The sequence below is a fragment of the Physeter macrocephalus genome, chromosome 11 (genome assembly GCF_002837175.3).
Source record: "Physeter macrocephalus isolate SW-GA chromosome 11, ASM283717v5, whole genome shotgun sequence".
Taxonomy (NCBI): Eukaryota; Metazoa; Chordata; class Mammalia; order Artiodactyla; family Physeteridae; genus Physeter; species Physeter macrocephalus.
In genome coordinates, this window is record NC_041224.1 from 129512211 (window position 1) to 129537501 (window position 25291).

Consider the following 25291-nt stretch of genomic DNA (forward strand, 5'->3'; position numbering starts at 1 on the left):
GAGATCACTGAAGAAATCAAAGAGGAAATCAAAAAATACCTAGAAACAAATGACAGTGAAAACATGATAACCCAAAACCTATGGGATGCAGCAAAAGCAGTTCCAAGAGGGAAGTTTATAGCAATACAATCTTACCTGAAGAAACAAGAAACATATCAAATAAAAAACCTAACCTTACACCTAAAGCAATTAGAGGAAGAAGAACAAAAAAACGCCAAAGTTAGCAGAAGGAACGAAATCATAAAGATCAGATCAGAAGTGAATGAGAAAGAAATGAAGGAAACAATAGCAAAGACCAATACAACTAAAAGCTGGCTCTTTGAGAGGATAAACAAAATTGATAATCCATTAGCCAGACTCATCAAGAAAAAAAGGAGGAAGACTCAAATCAATAGAATTAGAAATCAAAAAGGAATTGACAACTGACACTGCACAAATACAAAGGATCATGAGAGATTACTAGAGCAACTATATCCTGGAAGAAATGGACTAATTCTTAGAAAAGCACAACCTTCCGATACTGAACCAGGAAGAAACAGAAAATATAAACAGACCAATCACAAGCACTGAAATTGAGACTGTGATTAAAAATCTTTCAACAAACAAAAGCCCAGGACCAGAGGGCTTCACAGGCGAACTCTATCAAACATTTAGAGAAGAGCTAACACCTATCCTTCTCAAACTCTTCAAAAATATAGCAGAGGGAGGAACACCTGCAAACTCATTCTACGAGACCACAATCACCCTGATACCAAAAGCAGACAAAGATGTCACAAAGAACGAAAACTACAGGCCAATATCACTGATGAACACAGAGGCAAAATCCTCAACAAAATACTAGCAAACAGAATCCAACAGCACATTGAAAAGATTATACACCATGATAAAGTGGGGTTTATCCCAGGAATGCAAGGATTCTTCAGTATATGCAAATTAATCAATGTGATACACCATATTAACAAATTGAAGGAGAAAAAACATATAATCATCTCAATAGATGCAGAAAAAGCTTTCGACAAAATTCAACATCGATTTACGATAAAAACCCTCCAGAAAGTAGGCATAGAGGGAATTTACCTCAACATAATAAAGGCCATATATGACAAACCCACAGCCAACATCGTCCTCAATGTGAAAAACTGAAACCATTTCCACTAAGATCAGGAACAAGACCAGGTTGCCCACTCTCACCACTATTATTCAGAGCTAATCAATGAATTTGGTAAAGTAGCAGGATACAAAATTAATGCACAGAAATATCTTGAATTCCTATACACTAATGATGAAAAATCTGAAATAGAAATTAAGGAAACATTCCCATTTACCATTACAACAAAAAGAATAAAATACCTAGGAATAAACCTACCTAAGGAGACAAAAGAACTGTATGCAGAAAACTATAAGACACTGATGAAAGAAATTAAAGATGATACAAACAGATGGAGAGATAGACCATGTTCTTGGATTGGAAGAATCAACATGGTGAAAGTGACTATGCTACTCAAACCAATCCACAGATTCAATATAAACCCTATCAAACTACCACAGACATTTTTCACAGAACTAAAACAAAAAATTTCACAATTTGTATGGAAACACAAAAGACCCCGTACAGCCAAAGCAATCTTGAGAAAGAAACACGGAGCTGGAGGACTCAGGCTCCCGGACTTCAGACTATACTACAAAGCTACAGTAATCAAGACAGTATGGTACTGGCACAAAAACAGAAATATAGATCAGTGGAACAGGATAGAATGGCCAGAGATAAACCCACGCACATATGGTCACCTTATTTTTGATAAAGGAGGCAAGAATATACAATGGAGAAAAGACAGCCTCTTCAATAAGTGGTGCTGGGAAAACTGCACAGCTATATGTAAAAGAATGAAATTAGAACACTCCCTAACACTATACACAAAAATAAACTCAAAATGGATGAAAGACCTAAATGTAATGCCAGATACTCTAAAACTCTTAGAGGAAAACATAGGCAGAACACTCGATGACATAAGTCACAGCAAGATCCTTTTTGACCCACCTCCTAGAGAAATGGAAATAAAAACAAAAATAAACAAATGGGACCTAATGAAACTTAAAAGCTTTTGCACAGCAAAGGATACCATAAACAAGACCAAAAGACAACCCTCAGAATGGGAGAAAATATTTGCAAATGAAGCAACTGACAAAGGATTAATCTCCAAAATTTACAAGCAGCTCATGCAGCTCAATATCAAAAAAACAAACAACCCAATCCAAAAATGGGCAGAAGACCTAAATAGACATTTCTCCAAAGAACATATACATATTGCCAACAAACACATGAAGGAATACTGAACATCATTTATCATTAGAGAAATGCAAATCAAAACTACAATGAGGTATCACCTCACACCAGTCAGAATGGTCATCATCAAAAAATCTCCAAACAATAAATGCTGGAGAGGGTGTGGGAAAAGGGAACCCTCTTGCACTGTTGGTGGGAACGTAAAGTGATTAAAAAACTAAAAATAGAACTACCATATGACCCAGCAACCCCACCCTTGGGCATATACCCTGAGAAAACCATAATTCCAAGAGAGTCATGTACCAAAATGTTCATTGCAGCTCTATTTACAATAGCCAGTACATGGAAGCAACCTAAGTGGCCATCAATAGATGAATGGATAAAGAAGATGTGGCACATATATACAATGGGATATTTTCAGCCATAAAAAGAAAGGAAATGGAGTTATTTGTTGTGAGGTGGTTGGACCTAGAGTTTGTCATAGAGAGTGAAGTAAATCAGAAAGAGAAAGCAAAAACCGTATGCTAACAAATATATATGGTATCTAAAAAAAGAAAAGGTCATGAGGAACCTAGGGGCAGGATGGGAATATAGACGCAGACCTACTAGAGAATGGACTCGAGGACACGGGGAGGGGGAAGGGTAAGCTGGGACAAAGTGAGAGAGTGTCATGGACATCTATACACTACTAAATGTAAAATCGATAGCTAGTGGCAAGCAGCCGCATAGCACAGGAAGATCAGCTCGGTGCTTTGTTACCACCTAGAGGGGTGGGATAGGAAGGTTGGAAGGGAGGAGGAAGATGGAGGAGAGAAGAGATATGGAGATATATGTAAGGGTGGGATAGGGAGGGTGGGAGGGAGGGAGGGAGATGCAAGAGGGAAGAGATATGGAGATATATGTATACATATAGCTGACTCACTTTGTTATAAAGCAGAAACTAACACACCATTGTAAAGCAATTATACTCCAATAAAGGTGTTAAAAAAAATAGATAAGTCAGAGAAAAAAAAAAAGCTCTTAGGCAAAAGTGAAGTGCAAGTGAATCTAGCTTTTTATAGTGCTCTTAAACTCTCCAACACCACCTTGAGTCCATGCATTATGTTTCTTTTTCTGCACTTATATAGGTAATTAGGATATTAAGAAAGATTAATCTCATTGCAGTAAATCATGTATGTGGTTGAGTGTTCATTAAATATCTATTGCATGCTTTGGTTGAATTATCCCATCACTATGTAAGAATAAACATGTAAAGCCATCGAGATCATCAGCTTCCTTATAACCATGAGACAAGAGCATTGTTCTAAAACATACTGCAGGATCTAGATATCCAGTCATTCTTCACAGCAACATATCAGAGACAGATTACTATTTGAAGCTCATTTTAAATAATAAAGAAAGAAACAGAGAAGTTGAAAAGAGACGAGAAACACTGAGTGGACAGTATGTTAATTTTTATTTGGGATGTTCATCAAACCAAAGTAAAAAGTAGAAAAAGGTGAAATACATAAAGTAAAAAAGGAAATCTATCAAGTTAAGTGAAGCATCTATAGTATATTTTAAAAATCATAGATTATTGTAAACATGTTTTATAGTTATTGCCAAAACATGGCTCAAATTACATAAAAATTATTCCGACTAAGTCTGCTTTTAATATGACACATGCACAGACATACACCACCAGCTATAAACATTCTCTATGTATACAGTGCTCATAAAAAAGTGCCCATCAGACTATCCAAATGAGAATCTTGCCAGCACTCAGTGATGGAAGGCATGGGTCACCACAGCAGTTGTCTTAGAGACTTGGCTCCTTTAAGATCGGTATGTCAACATTCTAGCATGCTTGATGTTCTCCGTGGTGGAAATATGAGAGATCGAGAGATAGATAGATAGATAGATAGATAGATAGATAGATAGATAGACAGATCTATAAATTATTCATCCTGGGAGGGATGTGATGAAGTAGAATGACAGAAAAAGAAAGAGAAAGAAAGGGAAAAGAAGGGAAGGGAAACCAAAGAGAGGAGAGACCAAACAGTCTGTGGTTTTTATTTTCCAAAATCCTAAACCTTCAATAACTACAACACGGAAAGTATATTTTAGGAAATATCTCTGAGGAAGAGAATTCTTCCCATGTTCCCTTCAGTTCCTCCCCTCCTGGCCAACAAAAAGAAAAGTTTTCTTGGGCTAAGCAACAGTTACTTCAGTTGGTCTGAGTCAGAGAGGACTGGCTTCTTGACTCCCACACCAAATCCTGAACATCTGCATATTCAAGAGCAGAGGGGATGCATGTGTCCCTTCCTGCTTTGAGGTCACTAAGTATGACTGGCTACACAGACAGGCCATAGTGAGTCTCATGGGAAAGGCTCCACGCCTCAGGGGAACAGCCCCAGCCCCACACAATGGAATGGAAGAAGCAGAGAGACGGGCCAGAACTGAATGTGGCAAGACAACAGGAATGAGGGAGATCTTAGACAATACGTGCCTGTCAAAAAGATACAGATCTCATGCCCCACACCTTGGTATAATATAGCACCCGCTAAAATTTAAATAAAATCTGGTGGAAATGGGAACTCCACGTTGACTGAGATACAATTTCTGAAATTATGGCAGAATAGGTGGTTGAAATAAAAATGAAGTTGAATTTTAGAATAATAAAGATATATTTCTTTCAAACCTGAGTTTGTAGACTCGGATTCATGACCATTAATTTTAGAGTCAGTTCCTCTTGAGGTCTTCTGGATGTGTAATACAAAGATTTAGTTTGGGGTTAATTAAGAATACATTCTGTAGGAAGAAAATACTATTGTATTGGTGGGTTTGTTTTGGCTACTACCTAACATAACAGCTAGCTGAAGATAAACATGGTTTAAAAAAATTGAAAACAATGCAGTGCTAATCATCTTTATATTTTTAGTGATTTGGCTCTCCATGGATCTGGGCCTTTTAATTTTTAAAAAGGAACTTAGTTTTTCACCCCCGACGCTTCAATTAAATTGATATGAAATAGGTAACTATGGTAAAAGCTGCCAGTTGCCTTGAGTTAGAGATAATCTGAGACATATGATTCTCTGACTCAGTATTCTTTGACTCAGTATTCTTTGAATACTGAGTCACAGAGAAAAATCACAAGGAAGGAAGAACATGAAAAGACAAACAAAAAACCCCCCAAAATCAATAAAACAACAACAAAAAAGAATCCACCAGAATGAACTCCAATAAAAAATCCTCAGCTAGGATGGTATTTGTCTTATTTTGAATCCTCCCAAAAGCAGGTCCTAATATAAGAAAATAGTTCATTTGGGTGGAGATGGCAGGAAGAATACTGAAGGAGAAGAGAAGAGACAAAGAAAGGGAGAAAACCCAGTAATGGAGAACTAGTGAGCTGTTGTCACTGGGAGAAACCTGACTCCCTGCTGCTGGGGACCCTTTGGAAAACTAGATAGAACACATCTCAGAACTCTCCCTCTGAAAAGTGAGGAGGCTGGCTGGGGTATTTACCTACCAACTCCTGTCCTTCATTAGTTAAGGATTATTCTATGGGTCTTAACTTACCAGCCTTCTGCACTGGCTGAACACATTGTTGAGTCCAGCGAATGTTTTCAAACAGAAAGATATTGAAACGAATCTGTCAAAAGAAACTACAATAACCTCCAGAACAGGCTAAGAGGAGAAAGCAGGGCACTCACAGTGTCTGCTAGGATACCCTTTCCATGTAAATTCAATGATCAGTAGTTGGCCACATGGAGATAACGTGAAAAGGCTAAAGAAAGAATAAGGAAGAAATCAGTGGTGAGTAGGGGCACCTTTACCCATCAGGATATAAGCACAAAATAAAATGAGTAAGAGCACAGCATGAATAAAAGGAAGAGGAAGTAAAAATATATACAATTAACTTTCTGCTTCTTTTCCCATGGCCGTACATTTTTTAAACTAAAATATACACATGATAGACAAACCAAGTCCAGATTCTATATGGAGAGACATGCTATGTTTACAGATTCAAAGAATAGAAAGAAGTTTCTCTTGCAAAAAGAAGTCATTTCACTAAGATACAAGAATCACTGTATTTTTGTGCATTTCATTGGAATTCATTTTCAACAGATGTTTCATTGAAATACAGGTAGCAATGGACATTTCACATGATAAAAATGAGAGAATATATTAGAAGTTGATTTGAAAATTCAAAATAATCCACACATATAATTGAAGTTATTATTCAAATATTATCATTATTGACAAATTGACTGATTCTCATGAAGCCCAGGAATGATATAATATTAGGAAATTCTATTTAAAACAATGTTCCAGGATATGGCAATATTTGAAATAGTATTCATAAATAGTCTCTAATGCAAGAGAGAGGCTTTGCTATAGATACTGACGCTAACAAGCATTTTTCATTTTTTTAATGTTCAAAGGACAGAGGGTTCTGCAAATGATTGAGAAGGCAGAGTAAATATGTTCCTTCATGGAAAACTGCATAAAAGTTTCCTAGAAGAGACCTACTGCATAATGCCATGAGTTCCAAAAAGGGCTTTCCTAGATGGGTTTTGTTTGATTGGCACAATATTATTTATTGTTTGTTGTTGTTATCATTATTAGGAATAAATGTCTTTAGGTATTGTTTGGGCTCCCCAGTGTAACACATTTCAACATATTCATTTAATAAGTATTTATTGAGCACCTACTATGTATCAAGGCCTGTGATAGGCACTTGGGATATAATGGTGAACAAAACAGCCCAAAAATTCCTGCACTCAGAATCTTACATCCTAATAGGATGAGAACCAGCCTTCTCCCCATGACTCCCATTGTCTTGGGTGACTTCACATATTTACATCACCTCCCTGTTCTCTGAAGTCATGTGCATTTATGATCCCTGACCAGGATATTTATGCCATCACAGCATAATGAGTAAAGAAATCTGGGGACTTCCCTGGTGGTCCAGCAGCTAAGACTCCACGCTCCCAATGCAGGGGGCCCGGGTTTGATCCCTGGTCAGGGAACTAGATCCCACATGCCGCAACTAAAGATTCCACATACCTCCACTAAAAAAAAAAAAAAAAAAAGATCCCACATGCCGCAACTAAGACCTGGTGCAGCCAAATAAATAAATAAATATATATATTTTTAAATTGCCAAAAGATATTCTTCAATGAAATCAAACTTTACAAATTATAATGAGTGTTATTTACATTTGAATCTAGTCATTAAACAAGATAAACAGAAAAACTAGAACTGGAACTTGTGTTCCAAGGTGAGCAAAAGATAAAGTCAAAAGCTTATTTCAGTCAATAAGTTATGCCAATAGTTGGGTTACTAGTACTTAATGGCCTAAAAAGTCTTCATAAATATTGTTAAAACATGATGAAGAAGAACTTTATCACCACCTACATCTCCCTCCCTTGGCCAACAATCCCTTAATGTTCCTTCCAACAGGTGAAATCTTGGCAGAGCAAGGTCTCATTCAAGTTTACCAGAAACTGAGCATTATCTGCAGCTGCAGCAGAATCCCAGGGGGTCATCACTCATGGAGAGAAAATCCAAGCTAAGTACTTCCAACCAAGAAACTTGCTGTCCGTGGAATTTTCCTGTTCTTCATGGAAGATACCAGGTTTTTAGGAATAGTGCCAGTTTGCAAAGATGTCCTCCTCACAAAATCAACAAGGCGTGAACTTGCTATTCCTGCTGTCTGGGATTCTCTTCCAGTGCTTATTCACCTGGTAAACCACTTTACCATGGTCAAATGTCAATATCAGTTTTTTACCGAATTCTTAGTTTTTGTACAAGGCATTGAATTCCTTCCTCTTTTGTATAAGCATAGTGGCTTATTATAGCTTCCCACACACACCCCTCCCCACATACCTTAGCCACCATTAGAACATTTACCTTCACCTTTCATTGTGCGATATTTAAGAATTGAATTATCTGTGAAAAGGGTGATGTTTTTCATATTCGTACCAACAGCACTCAGAAAAGGATTTGGCAAAGAATTATATGCTTAATAAAGTCTTATTGAATAAAAGAATGTTGAATTTAAAGACTAGAGAACAGAAACTCCACATAAGACCTGTCATAAACTTAACCAAAAAAAAAAAACCATTAAAAAACTCAGGATTTCATGAACCATTCATTGAAAAATACTAGCTATGAAGACCTTTCTGTTCTCTCATTGTTCAACCCATCTAAACTTAATCATGCTTTATATCACTAACAAGGTGATAGCAAAGAATTTCTCTTTCAAAACTTAGTGCACCACTCTCATAAAATAATTACAGCATATTATTTACACTTCTTTGTACTTAATTCTTTGCTCAGTTATAGCACATACATTACTATCAATAAGCCATTTGATTAAACCAAATTATGTCCCTGAAACCAAAACTAAAGGCATATGGCCTTTGTCATAAGAGGACCAGTATGTGGGTAATTCAATATAGAATTAAAAGATCAGTTAAGATTTAAGGCTCTTCTGTAAGAGTGATATAGCAGTAGGAGAACAGATAAAGACATCACCTCCAAGACCATCTCGTGTTGATCTCCCAGCTATACTTCTTGAGGCCTCACTAGAGTAGCAAAGAAAACAAAACAATAATTCTGCTCTGGCCATCAGAGCTGCTCAAATGGAGGCAGCTGGTATTTCTACAACCAGTATTTGTAACATAGAGGGATGGTGCAAAAAAGTACTTTATTAGTTACTCTCTTACTCTTGTCTTATGGGTCTGATAAAAACTAGGTGTTTTTCTTTTTTTCTTTTTATTACCCATCCTGGTGACACTGTATTATAATGTTATATTTTGAAACTTTTTATGATTCTATAATTTCATTTTATAGTAATATTGCTAAGGTGGTTCATAGCTAATCTTAAAGAGTAATGTTGAACAGATTTAACTCTGCTGGGCCTCTGTTTGCCTCTCCAAGGGAATTCCATTAGTTTCCAAAGGACTTCCCAGGCCAAATGTCTACCTTGATTAGGAAAACACCTTGGCATATAGTCTCCTAATCTTGTGACATATCTATACTCAGGTTACTCAAATATCTAAATTGGTTCCAAGATACAGCAAAGATTAGAAATCAGATCAGGAGCTTAATTAGCCAGGTCATTGATATCAACAAAATAAACTGACAGCAAACAAAGGAATAACCTATGTTTTATTTAAAGAAAAACTGTTAATTCAACATATATTTATTAAGTGCCAACTGTGTGTCAGACTCTGTTCTAGGCATTGGAGATAATAGAACAAAACAGACAAAAATCCTGCCCTCAAGGTGTTTGTAATTAGATGGAGACAACTATAGCCCTTAATATGTTCCAGGCACACTTCAAAAAGCTTTTCAGATATTTCTCATGTAATTTTATGAGATAGCTACTATTATTACCAATATGAGAAACAGTTTAGATAACTTTTACTTATTACCAATCTGAGAGACAGTTTAGATAACTTTCCCAAGATCACGTATATAGTGAGTGGCGGAGCTGAGATTCTAATCTAGGCAGTCTGACTTAAGATGGATTTAAAGCATTGTAGATAAACTCCAGAGTTAAATAAAGTTGATAATTTTCAAGCTCTAATTAAATTCCTGATGATATTTATGTCAGAAAAAGAATTAATGCTGCTGCTCTAATAGGAAAAAGGGATAACATTAATATCATCTATTATAAATATTATAATTATATTATATTATATATATATTATAATATTATAATATAAATCTATTATAAATAAAAGCCTAGGGAAGACAAAAATAAACATGGTTTGCTAGTCAGGCTTCCAGAAATCTCTACCACTTAGAATAGAAGGCAAAAAGGACTTGTGAACCCTCTAAGGCATAATTTAAAAGCCTAAATTCTGAAGTGGCTGTGGAAGAGGCTCTTAGGCCATTGCTCACAGTGTTTTCACTCCTAACTCATACAAAACTATAATGGGCCCAGTTATTTAAGTTCTCAGACTTCACAAGGTAAGGAGGAGAAATTTAAACAAGGAAAGGCTTCCTGAGACAGAACAATGGAGAACAACAGTGGCAGTTGACAATATGCCACTAAGAAAAGAGTAAGAAAAACAAGTGTATTATTACATGGAACAGTAAGCATGTTCATAAACTATTAACCAAGTCTTCATTTATTGACATTTCAACTGCCAACCCCAAAATATCAGATTAGGCAGATACAATTTTAAAAAGCAAGAAAAGACATAATATATCCATATATTTAGGTATTAATCATGGGATGGGGGGAAAAGAGAGAGAGACTTTTGCTGGTGCTTCTAAAGTTTGCTATAAAACACTACTTTGCAAAGGACAAAAGTAGTCATATTTTGCTAAATACAATACTGGACCAAAGGTCAAATTAAAGAAATCAAAGCATACAAATCATGCATACATTCATACTTAACACATTTAAGCATTATAATGATTATTTACATTGGATTCTAGAAGTAGTTTCATAAAATTAAGAATATCATACCTTGATCGCTGAATTGGGTCACAACCCAGACAAGTGCAGTGTCATGAGTACCTCAGTCCTTGCCAAGTATCTGTTACCAACCTCCTAGCTGGGATTTCTGCTCTAGCCTCCAACTGACATGTGCATCTGAAAACGTTGGAATGAGGAGTCTAATTCTAGGAGTTGAGGGGTGCCTCAACAAATTAAGGCCTGCCCTGGGAAACCTGAGAAATGTGTAGACTTTGCTGTATAAAGGGCTAAATATGTTTTCAGGAGGTATTCTCCTTTCAAGTACAGATATATTAACTACTATTTACTTTTAGGCTTACATTGATATTCCTTCCCCATGGCTAGTTAAATGAAAAAGAAAGAAAAAGAGAGGCAGAATCAGAGCATAATTTGTTAAAAATAAATATGCCAAAGCACAGGGATTTGATTCCAAGTTTTGTGTGTGGTTAGCAGCCAATATATAGGACTAAATTATAAAACAATAAAATTGTGGTTTGCACCGGAGAAAACTATAGTTTTAAACTATAGACCTTGTAGTAGGTTTCAGTATCAGGTTGACATACTGTAAATACTAACTGCTGTTTAAGAATGTTATCACAGATCTAATTCTAACACAAGTCAATTCAAGCCTAACTAGTAAACTAGCTACATTTCTTATCTTGGGATTTCAGACATTCAGAGTACATTTAAATGTATTGTTGCCATATTCTAGGACAATGCTGCTATATGATAAGGGAGGTGTTTCTTTTTTGAGTAAGATAATACTGTAGTGTAACATACGTGAAGGAACTAAAAAGCTGCACAAAATGGAATGTTGCTTAAGGAAAGATTAAAAGTCAATAAAACCTTTTAAATACTATTTTAACATGACAGATAAAACACTGACTGAATCACCGCCAAATTCAATTCCTCTCTACACATGAGAAATTGCATGTACAAAAAATGTCCTGCCAATATTTTATTTCACAAAGCTACTGAAAATATCTTTCCTACTCTAGTTCTGATGTTTTCCATATAGATTTTGTTAAACCCATATTTCCCATTCTACATGATTAATATGAACAGATGAAATATCTTTGCAGAGGAAACAAATACCATTTGTTTGAAATGTCGAATTATTTTTTGTTTTTCTTCAAGTTTTTAATATTGGTATGTATTGAATTGCCTATTTAACTCTCCAGGGACTTAAGAATTAAATCCATATTACATATTCTTTGACTGTAGATCTGTATATATATAGTAATGCTTTTCTAAACATGTATTCATACTTAACATTTTACTTAAACACACAAAACAACGTTTAGTATGCAAACCACTGCATATTCACTGAATTTTCAGGGTCTTTGAAATGTAGTATCATATTTTTGTATAGTCCATAGTGTCCTAACTCTATATGGACATCACATCTGATTGCTTTTTGCTTATGGTTCCAAAATGAGAAAGACATAAACATTATAATTTTTTCAGATTGAGCCAATTTTAAAGCTGAAAGACAAAATGTAATGAGGCAGGACTTTAGTTATTAAGTATTCATGATCAAAACCAAGAGAATTAGAAAGATATGGTAAGAATAGAAGGAGTTTTGCTTCTTTTCCCCTATTTTGTTCCTCCCAGGCAATTGTCTTAGTGGATTCAATCCCAGGAAATTTATAAGAACCCATATTATATGGCTTGTTTTTCCAATAGCTTTGTTTATTTATTTCCTTTTGTGTCTTTTTCTCTCTTCACTTTGAAAATATATATTTTAATTTGCACTCAATACGTGATAATCATTTTGAAGAAATTTCTTATCTATTGTTACCTGTTAAGTCAAACTATATGAAATTGCCAATATTTTACCATTTTAGAACTATAAACTCTTTTCAGTAAAACAAAGCAAACTGGTGTTGCCAGATGCTGCTAAAGAGGCAGAACACCACATGGTAATGTTTCATACTTGACGACTAAAAATACTTGACTAAAAATTCTGCCTCTTGCTTGGCTGTGCACAGGGTTGCAGTGCCAAATCAAAGTGAAACTTAAAGCACAGCTTCATATAATTGTCACATCTATTTATGCCAAAAATTTTATACCTGGTTTCTTGATAATTTCCATTTTTGTCAAAGCAGGGAAATAGGTACCATTAGTAGAACAAAAGGACAAGGTTGCCATCAATAAATTTCTATTACACAGTATGTCTATCAGAAATCAATACTGTTGACTTTACAGCACATTCACTGGATGGTATGTGATTGAAGGATACAGTCAATAAAATGCTCAAGTAGTACAATATAGCAACTAAAGCAGAATGACTAAAAGGAGCTGACAGAAAGAAATGCTGTTCAAAACATAAACTAAAACATATTACTAAACAATTGGGCAAACCTATTTTCTATAGCAATAAAACAGTAGCAAGTAAATCAAGAAGAGTATGTTGTTATCAGACAAAAAATGTCTCAGAACAGATGTTGCAGAAAATGAAAATTGAGGGAAAAGCCAAAATCTTTGTGATGCTTTGGAAATAACTGCCACAACAGCAAACCAAAAGTACATGCTGCATCTTGACTTATAGTCAAAAGGTTGACGTTAATGCATTTCTGATACTCTGCCTGTCCATTATGCTCCAGTCTACCTCTCACCTCTCTCCTTTCAGTCCCTGTAAGAATACATGAGATACCCTACTCCCACTATATAGACTACTACAAGGACTTTCTTAATTTTTAAATTTAATTCGAAGCCATCATGAACCAATGTGGATCTTTTAAATTATGTCTAGTTGTGACTCAAATGACTCTATGAATCTATATTAACAGTGACCACAAGGCTGATCTTAGCCACAACACAGGATGTTAAATCCTATGAGTAGTGTGGCTAAGGTCAGAGGACTACTTGAAAACACAAATATTTTAGCATGAAGTTTTAAGAATAATACATGCATTTCATCATATTAGAATGTCAGAGATAAAAGCAGATATTTATGGCTCACCCCTCCCCCAAAAAAAACCTGTTTGCATTTTTCCTGTTCTTTAAACTAGAAAATGTATTCTATAAGTGTTCTTTGATGAGATAATAATCAATTCCTATTTTCCTAAAAATTTCTTTAAATGTACATTTACCTGGTACTGATTAGTATACTTGATTTTAAGAAAGGGTAAGAACATAAATTGTATCTATTTCTTCATTATGGAAGTATATTACAAAAAGGCTTTATAAAAATCTTGCAGACCTAATGTAAACATCTGCTCATTACTAATGTACATACTAGTAATATGATAATTTACATTTAATGAGTACACAATATTTGATATTCACTTACTGCTGTAACCAATGAAACAAATTGGAATTTAGCTGTGATTTAATATTTCTGCTGAAAAGTACAGAGTAGTATATTGTACCACTGATACTTTCAATAAATAAAAAAGGACAATCAAAGGGCTAAATGAGATTTTGGAAATCCTCATTAGTTTCTTCACAAAGGTATTTTTTTTTAATCTAACAATCACAATACCATAAAACTAAGAGCCCAACATTTGCCAGGCAATTTAAATACAATCTCATTTAATCTTCACAGTACGTGTAATGAGGTAAGGTTCTATGGGGAAATTTGCACTCGTAAATGTCTTACAGCTGGGGGCAGGACAGTGGCCAGCGATGCATCTTCTCTTGAATGAGATGAAAACCTCCCTGACAGTGACTTTTTGTAAAAGAAATATTGAGAGCCCAAGATGTGCAAAGATTTCTTCAAATAGGTGCATCAGGTCCAGAGGTTATTCGTTTGCTAAATCTTTTTCTTGAATAGATAGTAATGTAAGCCTTACGTATAAAAGGACAACAGCACAATGTGGTATTAATCTTGTCAAATTCTGCAAGCCTGAAACTTGCTAGCATGAATCCTGGGGCTCAAGAGTAGCTGTGTACATAGAGGCTGCATCTACTTTTTTGCAGCCATCTCATTTAATCTAAGTTTTTGTTGTTGTTAATGTTAACTTGGTAAATAAAAATGAAATCTGAGAGTAAATATTCTCTTTCTATCAATCGGTGGCCCACCTACACCCATTATCAACATGAATTAGCAAAAAAGGCAGGTTTAAAGAGTTGAAGGACTTGGTCACACCACTGGGGAGAGTCAGGATCTACATCCTGGTTTTTCTTACAAATGCTTCTTTATGTAGAGCTGCTTAAGGCTGCACATGTACCAGCATTAACAACTGACATTAAGACTATTCTATATGAGGGTAGGCTGCATGGTGGATTAGATCATTAAGTGACCAATTATACTGGTTTGCCTGAGATTATAGGATGTGAGACTTTCACTGAGTCCAGGACACACTGGGATGGTTAGGAACCCTGATGACCATCCTTTGATATAATCTATTCTAGGAGTTTGGGTAAATAAATTATGGGATTAGCTACATGCACTTATGGTTATTATTGTATCTTCATCATGAGACCCAGTAATGTATAAAATCAAATTTGTCAGTGAATGATCATAAAGATATTCTAAACCACAAGTTCTAAGTGCAAGCTCAAAAAAACATACAAGAAGTCTAAAATGCATTTCTAGTAAATGAATTGTCTACAATAACACAATTCTCAGCAGTTTCACTAGAACAATAGAACCTTATCAAGTACTAAGCCAAGGTCTACAAATCCGCAATCAGAAGCAGTTTAAAACTAAAAATTGTGTTCTAAGGTGTATAAAAATTCTATTGCTTTATTTTAACATATTCTCACTCAACTCACTGAAAGAAATATCACATGATTTGAACTTCTTTATTCTTACGAATAACTTTTAAATTGTTTAACTATAATTATAATCTAATAGTGTTTGAAGAATAACTACATAAAGCTGGGAAAATCTGATCAATAAATTATTCTAGATGTTTGTTAAAACACAGACTATTTGACATGCTCCAAAGTATTTGGTTAAGTTGTGAGATAGCATTTCAATAATTTACACCCTTTTTAATAAATATGATAGCATTGCCTTTCATTTGTTTAACGGTTTTTTTAATCTTCTTTGCTTAGCTATCTACTGTATCTGGGTTATGATGTCTTCTGGGCAAGTTAATAGTTTATGAGGGATATTTTATATAAGAGCTCATAGTCTAAGAATAAACTTGGATATCATGAACCTGAAAAATTCATTGCTAGGACAATGAAATGCACAGGCGTAGAGAGATCCCAGAAACATGCGTACTTCCTATTACTATGGTAATAGAATTTTGAAAAATCTGGGCTAACTTGTTTCTCTGAAAATAGTATCAGGAAGACCAAAGCTGAAGCCCCATAATGACCATTGCTTCTGTCCCCAGATTCACTGTGTATTCATCACCCATATTTTCACATTTATGAAGCTACATTAGTGAGGATAGGGCATATATATGTTCAATTACTGTAGGAAATGACAGAGCACTCAGATGAAGAATCTATTACATATCAACAAAATTGCAAATTTCTTTAATTTTCCTTATGTACCCTTATTAATTTCACAGAATATTTTATATTTATGTTAAACATTTCTGCCAATCATAGTTTAGACAGACATATGCCAGAATATGTATTCATTTCTATATATTTTTCTGGAAAATACTAATATTTAATTTACTCACTGATGAAAATAATTAAAAAATCATGGAGAACTCATTTTACGATTAGTAATCAATGGTTGAAGCTATATACCATATCCTAGCAAAAGTCTAAGGTTCCTGTCATCATCTCTCCATGATTACTGATGATACCAATTTTATTCTTTCTTTCCATTATCAAGGTTAACAACCCAATGATGACTACTATTTATTGTATTTGTTATGTGTTGGAATCTCTTTTAAAAGTTTTCCATTTAATAGCATTTACAGCCTATAAAACCAAATAATATGGATCTCTGTGTTATCCATATTTTGGGGAGGGGAAAAGTAAGTTCAGAGAAGCTAAATTACATCTCCAATTTGAGAAAAACAAAATTTGAACCTTAGGTTTTTGAATGTCAAAATTCCTGCAAGAGAGTTATAGGAAACATCTCATTCTCTAATGATATGGCCTATCAACAATATTCTAATACTATTTTTTGTATTCTGTTGGTATTTGTAGTTATAAATACTATTGTTTAGAAAATCTGCATTACCTATGATAAAAAAAATCTACTAAGGCATTCATATTCCCAATATTTTAGAACATGAAAAGATAAAACATGTTTTCTGCTTCTTTTCCCTTTTCTTCCTCCTGTTTCTTTCTTCTGTTTCACATACTAACTTCTCCATCATAAAAAAGAAAATCAGAAAAAAAAATATGCAGATTCACTGACACATCATTTGTATCCATATTTTTGATACTTTGTCCAGTCTTTTAAAATTTTATTATGATACTGTTACAAAAGTGATCTTTGTCCCTCACTAAAGTTTCATTTTACCTTCTTCCTTTACAATTAATTCCTTCCTATTTCCCCAAAGCTAAGAATATAGGACCACACATACTCTCAGTAGAGTTCCCTCTTTAGGTTGAGATTCTACTGAAGAGTAGACTCTTTTCTTTAAATGGCTGATTCATTTTCTTCTTTTGATGTAACATATATTATGAACTTATATCTGAAATTTTAAAAGAAAAGTAATCCTAAATGCAGAGGCCATTTTTAGTCATTTTAAAGTGTTATGAACTGAATTGTGGCCCCCCTCAAATTTGTATGTTGAAGCCCTAACCTTCAATGTGACTGTATTTGAAGACAGGGCCTTTAGGGAGGTTAAGTAAATATAAATGAGGTGATAAGGGTGGAACTTTAATCTGCTAGAGCTGGTGTCCTTGTTAGAGTCAGAAGAAACATCAGAGCTCATTACTCTCTCCCTCCAAGAACCACAGAGGAAAGGCCATAATCAGAAGGTGACAACTACAGGCCAGGAAAGGGAGGCCTCACCAAAAATCAACCCTGACTGCACCTTAGTCATGAACTTCTATCTTCCAGACTGTGAGAAAATACATTTCTATTGTTTAAGCCACTCAGTCTGTGGTATTCTGTTATGGCAGCCAAGCAGACTAATACAGGAAGTCATTGTATTTACACTAAGTATCTCTCACAAACATAGTCTTTCATTAAAGCTGTGATTGTTGGTGAAAAAAATACACCTAGAGTCTAATAAATGGTGCTACTGTTTGTCTAGATGCTGTGGAGCTTGCCTAAAGGAAAGAAGTTCAAATATCCACATGGCTAAGAAAGATGCATGAAGTTAGTACTCAGGTATGATGACAGCAAAGTTTCTACTGCCATTTCCTTTTGCCCTTAAACTGCTATCTATGACAATGGACATACTATTTTTCAAGAGGAGGTGTTTATATCTATACTATTCTTATTACAGACAACTATTTCTATGAAATTCCTATAACTGAAACATTATTTTTCATAACACTTAGATAATTCAAATACCTCTAAACACAGAAGAGAACTACCATGAATAGATCACAGCATACAAAAAGTTTTATATTGAGTCTCACAGCAATTGCTGAACATTTACATTAACAACTTCCCTATAGGTTATATAAAATAATAAGAACAGATAATAGTTGTCTAACAAAGGGAACAGAGATGTTTCCTAACCTCTTTTTCTGTGGTAAAATTTATTGAGACAGATTGGAGGGGAAAAAAGAGAGAAAGAAAGGAGAGCGGGAGGAAAAGAAGAAGGGAGTATAGGTTTCCATATTTCTATAGCCAGTAATACTTTTCAATGACTTGGTTCCTAGATGTAATGCACATTTATGGAAAGCATCCTAACTGGATAATTTTATACATGCTAAATTTGAGCAGACTGAATCAAAGGACCTATATAATTAAGTAAAATTAGCCCCACCTGCCCCATTTCTTTAACGAATTCATCATAACCTCTCAAGCAGGTAGAAAGTTTGTATTTCATCCTAATATAAATAACATACTTAATTCTTAATTGCCTTTGAAATCATGAGTCATCAACATATAACTGCTTGAAATATATTAAAATAAATTAATTTTTTAAAATCATAATTTGTAGGTGCCCTCATGTTAGAATTACACATAATCTGAGAAATTTCAAATAGTTTATAGTTACCATAATTATAATTTAAAATATACCTGTATTTTTAAATTTTCTAAATTTACAAATTTTTATAGGTTTATTTTAATAAACTATGAAAAACACAACTATATTAAGAATTTACCAATTAAGAGCTAATATTAATTTTCTTCCAAATGGGAGTAGAAAAACAATCAAAACAACTTTTAGACCCTGCTACAAAATTATGCCAATTGGTCAGGGGGAATGCATGACAAGAAATAAGTAAACATAATATTTTATGTTTTATAAAATTCTGTGAATTGTTCTTGATAAGGTCTAAGATCATTAGATTAGTATGATAAATAATGACATTTATGTAACAAGATTTTTCATAGCATGGCAAGTAATCAACAGGGGCCAACAAATGATTGGACACTCCATGACAGATATACAGTTATAAGCTCTACTATGATGGCAATTAAGAGTAAGAAAGTTAAGAAAACATATTATTGGTAAATCTATAGATGACACCGACTTTTAAAATGACACCTAGACATTGCTTTTTTAAGCAGTTCTAGGAAATTGATTTTTATTAACAAAAATTCCTATTCACAAAATGTAATGGGGTCATGGAAAACATGACTGATAACAAAGACATTTGTTTTCCAAAGCAATTATTTACACTTGTTTAAAATGTATATATTGGCAGGTCATTCCCCAGAAAGTCTAATTCAGTAGGTATGGAATGGGCCCAGGAATCTGTACTCCATGATACATTTGTTCTGCTGCAAAAACTTTTAGAAATCCTTATCTACAGCAGACATTGTTTCTGTCTTCATATGCTGTGAGATTTGGGCATCATGCAAATCAGGTCAATAGACTGATTGAAATTTAAAAGTTTATTTGACTATAGAGATGTTAAAGTGAAATTCTGTTTGTACCAAAAATACATTTTTTAGTCAATTATTTGATCTCCATTACAAAAATTATTTCCAAAGTTACACTTTCCTAAGTATATCAACAGAGGAGATTAATCAAACATATTACAGTATTTATAATATTGTAGAATATTCTCCCCCTCAATAAGTTACACATTTTCCTTGACATTGTGCAAACCATGAGTTGAAAATGTGGGAACTTTATTTCTCTCATTTAGAGATTCACAAGAGGGAAATCTTAAAGAGCACCTGACTCTCATGTTGGTTATGGTAATGGTAACTTAGGATCTTCTTCTGATGTTAGAAAAGCAATGAACTTATTTGTTAGTTTATAGACCTGTTTGCATGGAGATGATGAAAGCTTAATTTATTCCTGGTGTACTTTGAGAGCTACCTCAATGATTTCACCTATTTGAAATGCACAAACTCTCCCAATTTTGAGCACAGCCAGATGGGAGAAGTGCTGAAGCAAACCTGGTTTGAATATGTAAAGCACCAGGCACATGACATACCTGATTATAGTTATTGAAGAGTCAAACAAGGTACTAGCTTATATTTTTAAACCCAATTATCTACCATAACTTTGAAGCTCATTTTGTAATGACTGTCAATCTAAAATTTTGTGAGATAGTTTATAAAAGAGAATAATAGTTTATTTTGTTTGCTCAGTCTAGAGATAGAATATTTTTGCTTAAAACATAATGGACCAGAAAGGTGAAAGTGATCTTGTGCTCTTCATAGGACAAGAAGTCAAATCTCTGTTTTCTGAGCTGATAATTTTAAAAATCATCTTAGAAATAGTCACCCAGCTGCTTTACAAGATGTCAGGAATTGGAAAGTCTGTCACCTCTTGTGATAATCTTCTCCTTTCCACTTTAAAAAGTCCTTATTTACTCCTAATAAAACACTATGGCTGAGATTTAAGATCATTTTCTCAGGTCCACAAAAATTTTGAGTAGCTAGCCTGTCTCCTATTTTAAAATAACCCTTCAAACATTGGGATCAATCTTGTCCCCTCCCCTTCGTTACTAGCTGTGGGGAATTAGAAAAAAATAAAATCACACATTTGTTCAACATAAAAATATTAAATATAATTTCATTATACCTTGGTCTTTAAAGACTTTGTTTTAATTCAGTTCATCCTCAAAACAACCCAATGAGGATACTTTTTTTATTTTTTTTAATTTTAATTTTATATTGGAGTATAGTTGATTAACAATGTTGTGTTAGTTTCAGGTGTACAGCAGAGTGATTCAGTTATGCATATACATGAATCTATTCTTTTTCAAGTTCTTTTCCCATTTAGGTTACTACAGAGTATTGAGCAGAGTTCCCTGTGCTATACAGTAGGTTCCAATGAAGATACTTTAATTACTACAGGCCAGTTTGTTACGTGTCAGGTGATAGGAAAACACATGGCAAAAAAAAAAAAAATCCACCTGTTTACATCCCAGTAGTTATAAACTAAAATAATAAACATGAAGTACTTTTAAAATTAATAAAGTACTTCTCAAGTGAAAGGTTGTAACATAAGTAATAATATACCACTATTATGTTATTTTTCATTCTACTGGATGGAAGAAATGTTCACACACATTGAGGTATGGGGAAGTCAGTCTGGCTTATACATGATTTGGCTTGAACTAGAACGGCCTACCTTATGGCCTGTCAACATGCATTGTACGTCTGCTTTAACCATTAAAGAAAAGAATGAATTTAAAAATCAAAATGGAGTAACTGTGGTTCAGGCATCCAGGATGGAGCCAGGTGGCCATTGTGGATGTGGTTTCAGACACATTCCTGCATCATTGGGAACTTGAATTTTATAAACTGTATCAGACTCAAGCACACCATCAATTGTTCTCAAAATGACATCTGCAAGCAGCAGCCAGTTGCAACCTTATGGTCTCAAGGTCTTCCCTTATAACTGTGCAACCACTTCAGACCCCAACCAATACTTGCTTAACAAGCACCCTTACTTCTTGCCAGCTCCAATTCTAATTCTTGACCAACAACTTATGTAATTTTGCCTTTATAAGCATCCCACATTTTGCAGCCTGGTGGAACACAATTCAGGTGCTTCCTCAATCTGTGTCTCCTGGGCGACAGTCCTCATTTTGGCTCAGATAAACTCTTTTATATTCCTATTATAGATTGTTTATGGATTATCTCCATTGACACACTGCAATGCCTTTACCCATCCCATAGGACCTACTTCCATTTAATTTTTAATTTTTCTCTCTGAATCATGTGTATTCTAAAAATACTTTAAAGAAACTAAGAAAAACAAAATCAGTTATAATAATTCACAAAATAGTTCATGCCAAGATGAATAATGTAATCACACCAAGTTCTTATATTAATATCTGATTTTTATTTCTCAATATCCTATTTGTTCTTTTAAGTGAAATGAAATTATTAACTATTATAAGTCTTAGGGCCAGCAAGATTTTATAATTCTATTTTTTCCTGCAACACAGTTTTCATCAAGTCCTTCTCATCCTTCTTGATAAGGTTTTTTTGTCTGCCACATTCTTCTTTTAATTTCCTCTAATGACTTTTATCCAGTGCTTAATAGAGTATTTCTCTAGTTTAAGGCAATTTACATCTTAGCCAATAGCCCTATGCCTATCATTGCTGACCCATAATAGGAACACAGTAAGTTTCTGATGAATAAATGCATGAATAAATGAATGAATAAATAAAAAAATGACCTTTCAAAATCTGAACAACTCAGTGGAACACATGTTGATGAATCAACGTATGAGCACACAAGTTTTCATTTTTGCAGAAAGTCCTAGGTTTAACCTTTCCACCAAATGAGCTGGATGGGGTTGATAACTACTAGCTCATTGTCAGAGGAATGAATAAAGTATGTTCCACATGCTTTATATATATCAACTCATTAATTCTTTCCTATAAGTTTATGAGTTTATGAGGAAACTGAGGCAAAGAAGAGTGAAGTGACTTGCTCAACAAGATCCAAGAGCTAATAAGTGACAGAACTAGGACCCAAACCAAGGAACACCAAAGCCCACACTTTTCAAGGTTTTTGTTAATGGGAAAAGTACCTTTAAAACTCTATATTTTAATATAATGATTTAAGAGTAAAAATTCATATTAATTGCCAATGAAAATTTCTCAAAACCTGTTCAAATTCTAATTTTTAAGGGTTTCTTTATATACAACCTTACAAAAGATAGTTCATTCACATGCTCTCTTTGCTCTTTCATTTAGACATTTCTTCTTAATATGTTTGCAATTATTCTGAGGTCTGTATTACTAAACACAGGCTAACATAAGTTGAAGTCTTGCTAATGTTTTGACATTTTCTACAAAAATACTTTCCTAAAAACACCTACCTGAAATTACCAATTAGCTTTCTTGACATGAAACAGAGTAAGAAAAAGGTTCTTTTACTCAGTTTTGGAATCACAAAACACTTTTAGCAATTTAGCGCACAAATTTTCATATGAAAAATCTAATACTTCTCAGCAATTTCTTTGAACATAATGTAGGCTGGCTTGTGACATTTATGAACATATTATTTTAAGGAACTGTAATTTTGCTTGCTGTATAAACAAACATTACATGAGAGCATACTGCAATTAAATTTTACAGTGTCCACTTAAAAGTTTTTTAGATACTACCGAATTTTCTGGAAAGAAAAGATGCCTTGTTCCTTACATATACTATAGAAATCATTTGGTGTATAAAAAAGTTAAAGAGACTTTTTAAACATTTGTTGTGGATAACAGACATAAAACATTCAGAGGTAGTTACGTACCTGTTTTATTGGAAAGTCTAAATGACACCATCTTATCAGGAATATTACATACATTCCTCACTGAAGCAATGCAGCTATAATTAGCATAGTCCTGAGGTCGAAGATTCTTTAGTTTTAATATCTTTGTTTCACCCTGAAAATGTAGAAAAAGTCATTAGAAAAAGTCAATGGTAACCAAAATTAATAAATGGATGAATCATGGTATTGTATTTAAAATTATATTATCAAAATATGGCAGATTGTCATTTTTTAAGGAAAATGCCCTAAATTAAAACAAAAAACAAAAAAAATATTGCATTTAAAAATCAAACTGTAATGTGCTTGGAGATAAAAACTGACTACAATGAAAATTCATAGCTTTTTTTTTTTTTTTCAAACTAGCTTCCTAAGGGGGGAAATCTATTTCTGGTGGTAGTTATGCAAATTATTATGCAAAGATCAGACAGTGTACTTAATAATGGAGTTTATTCAACAAACACTGTAACCTATGCAGACTTCAACATGAAATGTTATGAAAGAAAAGGATTCTAAAGAGCCAGTAAATGAAACACTGTTGGTAAAACAAAGTTAATGAGGTCAATCTAATGATAGATAATTAAATGTATATACATAAATATTTTGTGTATATGGAGCAATGATAGATGATAATTTTTTTTTTTTTTTTTTTTTTTTTTTGCAGTACGTGGGCCTCTCACTGTTGTGGTCTCTCCTGTTGCAGAGCACAGGCTCCGGACGCACAGGCTCAGTGGCCACGGCTCACGGGCCTAACCACTCCGTGGCATATGGGATCTTCCCAGACCGGGGCACCAACCCGTGTCCCCTGCATCGGCAGGCGGACTCAACCACTGTGCCACCAGGGAAGCCCCAGATGATAAATCTTAAACTGCATTTTAAAAGTATTCATGAGTGTTTCTATATTATTATTATTCATGTCACTTTATGTTCAGGAATTCAAGGTTTAAGTCTCCTGGGTAAATCTGCAAAATTCCAGATAGACTCAAATCAGGCAAGTGGTCAAAAATGTCTTACACACTCTTGATGAGCCAAAAAAGACCATGCAAAAACACTGAAATTGTTCAAAAGATAAAAAGAACAAACAACAATAAGAAGAGGAAAAAACCTGCCCAATTCAAATAAGGTCTCCTGGGATTTCTTTACCATCTAAAGTTATTAATGCATCTCTCAAAATACTTCCTTTCACAAGTAACTTAATTATGGAGATGGTAAAAAGTCTCCCAATGACATCATATTTGGTAGAGCCATTTTTAAAATGTTAATTTTTTCCAGATAACATCTGTACAGAACCATGTGTTTCTTTTATTTTACTTAAGTAACATCATTCAAGTCCTAAAAATTGCAATACTTTGATACGCTATTCAGAAGAATCAGAATATTTAGTGATTTAATACATAAAGACACTGCCTGTTCAGTTGCAGATAAAAAAGCCTGCCCACACATATGCAGGCACACAGAGTTTTCCAAATGTCAAATGAATCTCTCCTTCAGTGTGCATGGGTATTTGGCCGTAATTCCTTTCATTCACTGTCAAAATTCAGTCTTAAAACAGTCATACTTTTAGCATTTTCCTCAGTGGGATAAATAATAATCTTCTATCCTTCAATTTTTCTTTAGGAAAGACATTGCCTTTTTTCTGTATAAACAGATGCAAATACACCCCACAGGAATATACAGAGTCAGAGTGTATGGTTCTAGAATTTATATTGGGTTGGCCAAAAAGTTCGTTCGAGTTTTTCCATAACATCTTATGGACAATTCTGAACGAACTTTTTGGCCAACCCAAAATTTTAAAACATTCTCTCAAAGTATTAC

At 34.2% G+C, this 25291-nt stretch overlaps 1 protein-coding gene across 1 annotated transcript in view; it reads right to left on the reverse strand.

The window, feature by feature from the left end:
• Window positions 1-25291, reverse strand: part of MDGA2 (MAM domain containing glycosylphosphatidylinositol anchor 2) — an 835318-nt gene that overhangs the window by 258226 nt on the left and 551801 nt on the right. Inside the window, exon 5 of the mRNA XM_024118322.3 lies at window positions 23462-23594. Coding sequence (XP_023974090.1) covers window positions 23462-23594 — 133 coding nt within the window. The remainder of the gene's footprint in view (window positions 1-23461; window positions 23595-25291) is intronic.